At 37.6% G+C, this 9,769-nt stretch overlaps 1 protein-coding gene across 2 annotated transcripts; it reads right to left on the bottom strand.

Annotated features, from left to right (window-relative positions):
* Positions 1-406: 406 nt before the first annotated feature.
* Positions 407-8,641, bottom strand: ntmt1 (N-terminal Xaa-Pro-Lys N-methyltransferase 1). 2 transcript variants are annotated; one of them, XM_088320329.1, is made up of 5 exons: positions 8,493-8,641; positions 5,659-5,818; positions 3,099-3,351; positions 1,831-2,063; positions 407-1,163 (listed from the first exon to the last, which is right to left on the bottom strand). In XM_088320329.1, the coding sequence occupies exons 2-5, from the start codon at positions 5,812-5,814 to the stop codon at positions 1,050-1,052; spliced, it is 756 nt and encodes a 251-aa protein (XP_088176455.1). In that variant the 5' UTR covers positions 5,815-5,818; positions 8,493-8,641; the 3' UTR covers positions 407-1,049. The 2 variants fall into 2 exon arrangements, with proteins under 2 accessions (XP_088176455.1, XP_088176456.1); XM_088320330.1 differs by having other exon boundaries at positions 407-2,063.
* Positions 8,642-9,769: the final 1,128 nt, after the last annotated feature.

Genomic DNA, 9,769 nt, shown 5'->3' with positions numbered 1-9,769 from the left:
TAGAGAAAATCTGGAGGAGTGGGCCAAGATCCCTCCTGCAGTGTGCAAAACTGGTGAAAAACTACAGGAAACGTCTGACCTCTGTAAGAGCAAACAACTGTACCCAATATTAACATTTTCTCAGCTGTTTAAATACTTATTTGCAGCTATATCACACAAATAAATTCTTGAAAAAAATCATGCGTTGTGATTTCTCGAGTTTTCTTTTTAGTTTATCTCTCTCACAGTGGACATACACCTACGATGAAAATTGCAGACCCGATACATTTCTAAGTGGGAGAAATAGCAAAAAAAGCTCGGTGTTCAAATACTTAGTTTCTTCACTATACACACACACACCCCCCCAAACAAGATATATGTATATATAATGTGCCCCTCCAGTTTATTGTCAACTGTTGCAAGAGAAAACTGAGAAACAGACTTTTTATTTGAGCTCAAAACTTTGTATACATGAATTTGTACAAAACATTCAGTGGTCTGAAAAGGAAGTACAGTATCTACTTGAAAAAGGAGAACCTGACTTACAAAGAACATTTAAGCCTGAATATGGAAAGTTCAGTGGTTTAAAAAGTTTTTGCTTTAAAATAGCAAGGTCAGTTTCATGTTCCATGATTTGACTAATGATTCAAACCTGGAACAAATTGGTTTAAAATAAATAAGAGCAGCCATCAGACAAGAAAATGCACAGATATACGGATGCTCAAAATGAGATCACATAAGGACTAAAAGTTGACCGATTATCAGCGCCGATATTTGAGAATTTGATAGTTCTCTGCCTTTTTATTTATTTGACTGGCTGGATGTTTATGCTCTCTAAAGCAGCACGGTTCTCTCTCCATTGTTCCGGCTACCCCCACCCCGCACCTTCCCATTGGACAAGCAACGGGGCAGAGCGACTGTAGCAAAAGCTTCTTCAGACTTCAAACGCTGCAAACATCTTTACCAACTCCCCGACATGTCTGAGAGTATTTCAAGCCACTGATAGCATTGTAAGGCCCCTACGTGTAGTCAAAGATGCACAAAGTCGCTGATGAGGTCTGGTCGCCGATTTAATGAACAAATAACAAGCGGTAAAAACGCAGCCGCAGCTCGTACTCATTCGTGCTACAGACTGAGACGAACTTCTCCACCGGACCTTCCTCCTTCCTGACGTCATGTCTCCCCTAAAGGGTCCATCATGAACATAGAGTAGACAAAAGTAACAGACATTCAATATTGAAATTTAAGTCCGTGGTAAAAATGCATTTTTGTGATTTAAGAGATAACGTAAGTTCAGGAGGAGATTGATTAATTAACTCTTATGACATTTGTTTGTAATTCAATTCGTAAATTCCGTTGAAATTACCAGTGCTTTTTGCACTTTGTTTCTAGTTAATTTAAGTCATACATTTATTATAAAAAAAAATATCAGGGAGCCCCTAAGTTTTTATGTACCTTGCTACTAAGCTTAATTAGATTTCCGGCATGGTAAGTTTTAGGTTTAAGTGAAAGATAAGTCATCTTAGTTGTGTTGTAATTGAAATTCAAATTTCTTGAATGTAAATGGTTTCAGAGAGCTATAAAGTTGCATTTGAATTTATAGCACACTGTAATAGCTTTGGTTCTGTGGATTATTAAAACATTGCAACACCAATTTTTAAGCTTTTACAGCAAATAAATATCGGCTCCAGATATCGGTTATCAGCCTCAATACTAATAATAGGTATCGCCCCTGAAAAACCCATATCAGTCGATCCCTAATAAGGACTTCTGACTCTTAATTTGTAAACTGTCCCAAATGGCACTTTGCAAATAAAGGAGCACTTCTTAGCGGAGCGCCAGAGTGTGGACCTGGTAGATTTCCTTTGGGAAGTTCCCTTGTTGCTCTTCGTGGACGATTCTCAGACCAGCTCCGTTGACGAGACGGCGGAGTATTTGCAGGTCCCGGCACACGCTGCTGTCTACCTCGTCCGGGACTACGCCTTCGTACGAAACGTTGTCCTTGATGACGATGAGTCCGTTGGGCCTTAAAGCTTTCTGGCACCGCCGCAAAAACTCCACCAGGTGGTTGTCTGTCAGGTGACCTGCAGAAAAACGTTATGGGAAAATAAATATGAGTGTATGAAAAGCTTCAAATGTTTTAAGAGACTACCGTATTTTCATGATCATAGGGTGGAGTCTCTGCAGCAGGTTCTATTTCTGTATTGCCTTCTTTAATATTTCTTGCACACAATATAAAATAAAAAAAAAAAAAAAAGTACAACGAAACAAAAATATGAACATCGCAGCATCGGAAATACTCTACTGCCTTGAAATGGTTCAGTCCATTTGATTTCTAGCACCTCAATCCGCTCGGCTTGTCAAGTCCTGTAGTCAAAAGTCCGGTTTATTTGTATTGGCCTGGTCATCCTGGGAGAGGCATTACCTCATGTGTGGTCCCTTCTCAATGTTTTTCATTTTCCTCATGCTGAGGTTTTTGAGTTTTTCCTTGCCCTCATGTAGGTTTTACATCACGGAATGGTGTAATGATAGTCTGTGGTTTGCAATAGTCTGTGGTCTGTGCAGCCCTTTGAGACTCCTTGTGATTAAGGGCTAGTGTCACTTGCGGCAGAGCGACGGAGTCTGTGGAGGCCTCAATGTATAACGGAGAGAGTATGTTACTATGGAAGCCCAGGAGTACCTTAATTCAATTGAAAAGGGAACATTTAATCAATAAAAATTACTGAAACAGACACTCAATTAATCAAAACGGCCTATAAAAGAGCATTTGTTTGATAAAAACCCCTTTTAAAATAAAAACAGCCTTTAGCAAAAGAGTTTCATTAATATGTTATCATAATTGAATTTTACATGTTATAGCACTTTATTTGAAACGAAAAATGTTTTTAAGCAGCCAGACACCTTTGGGTGCTAAGCACCCCCTAAAGCTTCAAACCTAAAATCTACCCTGTCTTCAACACACGAAAGAAAAGCAAGCTTGGCCAAAAACAAGGCTTTGTTTTCACCGGTCAATTGACTGTCACTACCACGCACTTCAAAACGAGGATTCATTTTCCACTCCCACTTTTACCCCACTCAAGCTATGAAGCCTTGGGTGGCTTTTACCCATCACTACTCACCAATGACCCACTGGATCCAGATGACATCATAGCGTCCAGGCTCTGGTACAAAGTCCTGCAGGCCACTACAGAAGTAGTTTCCTACTCTCTTGCCGTCCTCTCCCAAGTACGTCTTAGCTTTGTCCAGAAACTCCTGCGTCACGTCCACTAAGTCTACAGTCTTGAAGAGGGGCAGCAGCAGACGCTTGGATATCCTGCCGATTCCCGCGCCGCAATCTAACGCGCACCCCGCGTTTGTCTTATGATCCTCGTCCTACAGGATTGGACAGATGAAAGAACAAAATTTTGTTTTTAGCTTAGATTATATGATCCAGAGCAACCTTTTTAGTGGCTATTCCTTTAAATAAAGACGATAATGTATAAAAAAAGAATCATACAAGATTCACAAAAACATATTCATTATTATTGAAGTTAATTTGTGAGTCTTCCTTTAACAATTCGGAAGTAAATAGATCTGGGTAAAAAAAGGAATAGCAAACAATTTTGCACACAGTAAATATGCCAGGTAGAATATTGAGGCAAAAATTGAATAAGTAAAGTATTTTCAGTATTTTTGTCTTCACTATACAAGAATTGTGCGTTAAATTAAGAAAATAATACCTTAACACAATAAAATCACATTTTCTTTCCTATATTGTTATTCTGTTGTCTTCATTTCAAAGATTGTTTTTTGTTATTTAGCCATTTACTTAAACAATTTCAAAATAACACCTAAAATAAGCACAATAATGTGCATTCTTCCATTTTAGACCTTTTTGCCCGTTTTATTATATACAAAACTAGCCCTGCGACTGGCTGGCAACCAGTTCAGGGTGTCCCCTGCCCACAGATAGCTGGGATGGGCTCCAGCACCCCCGCGACCCTACTGAGGATAAGCGGTGCAGATAATGGATGGATAGATTAAAGATACAAAACATTAAAATAAGAATAATTTAATACCTAAAATGAGTTGTACACATAATTTTGAGGTAAATCTGTGGTCTAAAAACATACAGAATGTAATATTTAGCGTCTTGTAGTGGTACAAAACACACATTCAATAAAAATAAAAAAAATAAAACATTCAGTTGAATGTTAGGCCAATATACATGAACTATCATATCAATGTTATTTTTTATCGAAAAAAAAAAAAACCCATAGGTCGAGAATTTTGTATCTCTTTTACATAGTGGAAACGCTACTTAAGTTACTGCCATGTTTGTCTGCTGTCTTGTTGCTTGCTGTGGCTCTGTTTTTTGTTTGCATTAGACCGGTGATTTTCAATCACTGTGTGCCGTGAGAGATTGTCATGTGTGCCGTGAGAAATTATCCAATGACACTTTTTAGAATTTAAAATTTGATAAAACATTTATGAATCATTTCTGCAAATATGTCATTGTCAAGTGTATGTGCTGTAAAAACTGGGGGTATTATAAATTATATTGTAATTAAACATACTGTTCAGTGTCATTTAACAACATTTTTGGTTAGTGGTGTGCCGCAAAATTTTTTCAATGTATAAAACATGACCTGGCTCAAAAAAGGTTGAAAAACACTGCATTAGACAACTGTGCCATTCAGTGGTCAAATATTGCACACTGGGGTATTAAATTAAAAAAAAAAAATTCTAAATGTATAAATAACTGACTTTCTGAGGAAATAGTTCCATGTACAATACTTATGTTTTCCTGAAATTACGACATTCAATTTTTATCTTTAAATAAATTGAAGATGACTGCCTTTTTCTAATAGCAAACCTAATGTTCCCTTGAGTATGTAGGACCAATTTTGCCACATGTAAACATAAATGTATAAATAAATATACCTAAAAATGTGTGCTATATAAATTAATTTACGCAAATAAATCACTGAAAACTATGACATAAATGCAATTTTTTTGTCATTTATTTCAGTATTTATTTTTTCATGTATTTTTTCACAAAATGTTACTGAAATGAAGAGTTATCCAGTTACCTTAGCTTTTCCCCAAGTAGTTGACCAGTGATGAACAGATCCGCTACCATTGTCTTGCCTTACTCATCCTGGCATATATTTATTACATGCCATATAAATAAACAAAACCACAAGTCAATCACGCGATACCTAAATATATGACAAATGAAATGTATTCATATCTATGCATGTTGTCGTTTATTTTTTCATTTATTATTTTTAGGATTTATTTTGTCACAGCAAAATGTTTAAATGAGGGGGCGGGTCAAACTAGCTGAGCTTTCCACCCATTGGTTTCCTACTGTTGGAGCACCATGGCTACCGGGATGAGGGAATCAAGACGTAAGTAGCTGATTCGTTAATCACTGGGCTGCCTACTAATTTGTCAAACAATGACCTAAAGAAATAAATGTCGAATAGCAGAAATAAACAAACACATTGCATTTACGTCAAATTTTAGGTATAGTATGATTCATTTGTGTGCTTTATTAATATGGCATATTTGTAGGTGTTTATTTATTTAAACATGTATACATACGTCAGGATCAGTCCTCCATACATGAGTGCCAGATTTGGAAAAATAACACACATTTTTGTTTGCTATACATTTGATTAGAAGTGTTCTTACTCCGAGGAAATTGCGAAGGAAAGCCTTGGATCCATTAATGTCAACAGTGGAGATCTTCCCGTAGCCTCCCAGCATACCATCTACTGTGGCTGGAACTTCTTTCCAGTAACCTTCTGCATTAGAGTAGAAGGTTGTTTCTCCCAATGTTTCGTCCATTCTTCTGGAAGTGCAAATTAAACATTGTCATTCATTTTTCATGTGCCATAAAAATGTGATTTGAAAACTGCGTCTAAGGAATCAGGGGTCAGGAACCTATGGTGCACAAGCCGTGTATGGCTTGGAGATAAAATTATGCTCATGCGAGTTTCTTCAATGTTGATCCATTTTTATTTAGCACTACTAGGACTGGTTAGGTCCCGTAAATGTAATGTATGTGTATGTGTGTGTGTATATATATATATATATATATATATATATATATATATATATATATATATATTTATGAGAAAGAAAGAGAGAGAACAGTCCTCACTACAGTTTACAGTTAAGGTGTCACACCAATAGACCCCGATTTGGCTGTACATTGCTAAGGAATCCTTTTTTCGGCAGCTCATTAAACAGTTTATGTTCACTGTTGAGAGACTTGATTCTGAAAACCCACGGAACAAACTGTAAACTGTAGTTGGTGTGACAGTGATATCACGCGCGTGGTCGTGGTTTAATTTAATTGTAGGATAAAAATTGTGAAGGTAAATGGTAAAAGGAATGTATTTCATATAGAGTTTTTAAGCACTTTACAATGTATTCCAGGATCTCCTAGTGGTATAAAAAAAACTAATTATTCACTTGACCCATCCATTGTCTGTGTGAGGCTATTGCACACTAATGTTCCAATAAAAAATTATAACAATTCTAGTCACCATAACAGATATAATAATAATCTAGATTTATCAATAGTTTTATTACTCTATAATGCTACAAATCACAAAATATCATTCAGGCACCAATGGCTTGAACCATCCAACTGCTAAACAAAGGTTCTAATCTCCAAATCTCATTTAGACCAATCTTTCTTCCTTTCTATAGAGTGCTTCGAGGTCCTAAGATTACCCACAATGCATTGCTGGCGCCCATTTTGGAAGTCCACAAAGCTTTTCACTTCATTGTTATTGTTCAGCGAACCAGTTAGATTCTACATTGTAATGCCGAATACGTGCGTTATTGTTGGCTGTTGTAGCCGAGGGGAAAAGGGTGGGAAGGGCTTCTTTAGACTTCCGAAGTGTGTTTACAATCAGGGGATTGAAGCTCAGGAGAAAAGTGAACGGCGAAGACGAATGTGGCTGGCAGCTATCAACCGGTCGAATTTGCCAAAGCTTGACTGTGTTTGTTCTGACCACTTTCTGACAGGTAAATTGAATTATTTATGATGTAGAAATAAATTTTAAAAAGGTTATGGGACATGTGTACTTCATGACAACAGCTCGACGACCCCAAACTACTTTTATAACATATATGTGAGGTATTTCGCCGAAAACGACATTTAAAAACCGAACAAAACTCCGTTTCTCATTTGTACACTATTTTGGTGGAGAAATTCAACGCGGTTTCAGGGAAAGAGAGTCTCCTTTCCTCAGTCAACTCGCGTCAATAGAGGATTTAAAGCCCCCGAAAGCTAAGCTAACTTAGCCACCAGTGCGCCGTTCGGAGAAGCGTTGCCTTTCCCGGGTTGTTCAACATAGAACAAAAGGGAAACAACATGAGAACAACATTCCCCTAAACCTGCAACACAGTTGCAATGGGCACACAGAATCGATGATGACTTGTCAACAATGATCCATGGTTGTAAACTTGGCTGAGACAAACTCTGAGAATGTAGAACTTTCCCTTTCACAATCTTGTTTTCATCACCTTCGCTTGTGTGCACGGACACATCCCGAACCCAACCAGACACAAATCTGTCGTAGGCTTCCATACTTTTGTAATTTTGAAAATCCTTCAGTTCACAAAAGGGACTTGGGTGGAAAATAAGATAGTTAACAAGTTCGATGTAAGTCACACACGGCAACAAATCGGGATCAGACTTCCAGCCCTTGTTTTTAATTTTGTAGGGATCCAATTTTCAAATAAAATGCAACTTCGCAGCGTACCGCTCGCGTGCTTGCTTGTCTAAACTCTCCACGTAGTTTTCCATAGTGTTGATGGACAAAATCCGTACACAAACAAAGCTAGTTGAGTAAATAAATAGACAAACTGAGTAAATATTTGCTCCTCTCGCTATCACCGCTTGTAATCGACAGACTTCCAAGATGGCGGCACGAAGCCGTGTTACTATTTTTAGCACAAAGCGCGGAGCCCTCTAGACGGTATTGTTTTTTTTTTGTATGTGGAATTGAACAGGTAAATATTGACATTGTTTGAGTTCATCCTGTAATTTGTTCCAAACTTTCATTCCACATACAGACACATACCTACTTTTCCTGGGGGTTATTTTAACATATTGGGGTATACAGTATTGTGCAATATACACAGTAGGGCTTGTTACAGATAACTGAAACATAAAACGATTTCTCTTTTACACAAAGTAATACGGTAATAAATGCAAATCAAAAATGGACGAACACGTATGGGGTGAAAATGATTTCTGAACACGTGTAAGAATGTTCGGACCTTTACAAGAAATATTCGGTAGCGTTAAAATACAAAGACTAAATGTATACTCACTACTGACTGACTTACTGTGAGCAAAATAGTAAATAAAAAGTAACACTTGCATTACTTTTTGGGGCATTGCTTACATTCCCCCCACATGTAGTTATTTAGCTGTTAGCAAACCACCCGGGTTGAAACTTAACTTTGACCGTGGCTACAGAATGGACGGTTTCATCACGATTTACCTCGTACACCGTCCGGTCTCCGTCCAGTACACGCCCAAACGAGTCCTCTCGAACCTTCGTCCACCAGACCGGTGTCAGGTCTTCGGTTTTCTATTTGCAACCATCTTCGTTTTTGCAAAACGTCATTTCCTTATTTGGGTCTTCCAGAAACAGGGGTAACACGGGCGCCCCCTGGAGATTATATTTTGTTAAGTCTCAAATCACCTTCACTGTGTCCTTCAGGAATAGTCAAGTCACATTTTTTGGAGACGCCCTTAATCACAAAATGTCTCAAAGGACTGCAAAAGCCACAATTACGCCATCTTCTGATCTGAAACGCAACAAAAATACTACCGAAAAATGGCAAAAATCAACTGCGGAAATGCTACATAAATACTGTTATAAGTAATACTTGAAATTGAAAATATGACAGTAATAATATAATACACAAATACAACTACAGAAATACTACAATAATACACTATGTACATACTATTGTAATACTTGAAATTAAAAATAGGACAGTAATACTGTAGTACACAAATACAACTACAGAAATGCTACAATAATACACTACCAAAATACTAATGTAATACTTGAAATTTAAAAATATGAGAAAATACAATAATACACAAATACAAGTACAGAAATACCAAATTAATACAACTAATAATAATACAAAAAATATTGTAGTAATACCACAGAAATGCTACTACAGAAACTTTAATACAAAATAACATCTACAGTAATGTACAAAATACTGCAGAAATCGAAACTGAAAATAAAAACAATGATACTCAAAATACAAAAAGTGATCTCCTATTTTCTATAGCAAATCAGCCCTTCTTCGTCTTATCACATAGGCACAATTCTTGTTTCTTGCTCAAGCTTTGTTACTCAGGGGGTCAGTGTTTAATGGTGTCTCGTCTGCGAGGACAGTGTCTGGAGCGCCCACACCCAAAAGGATCATGTTTTCAGAGCACCGTGGTGGATTTTCTGCATTGTCAATTGCAGTGTGATTAACATCTTGTTCGGGGATGTGCTGACTTCTTTGACTGGATGTATTGACTGTGAGAGATTCAGACTGGGCATCAGATCTGCTGTCGAGTGAGTTATCCTCCACCTCTGAATGAACTTGCTCTTCACCTGACTGTATCACCCAGTTTACTGTACGGACATCACTGTCTTCGACCGCTTCAGGTACATCAGGGCATACATCACTTCCGTGCATAGCAGCGTCACACCCTGAGTGTTCAGATTCGCTGGCCAGATCTCCCTCATAGGGCAAGAAGCTAACA

Source organism: Urocampus carinirostris, chromosome 16 (genome assembly GCF_059441175.1).
Source record: "Urocampus carinirostris isolate Australia breed hairy pipefish chromosome 16, RoL_Ucar_1.0, whole genome shotgun sequence".
Taxonomy (NCBI): domain Eukaryota; kingdom Metazoa; phylum Chordata; class Actinopteri; order Syngnathiformes; family Syngnathidae; genus Urocampus; species Urocampus carinirostris.
This window is presented reverse-complemented; position numbering and strand designations above follow the sequence as displayed.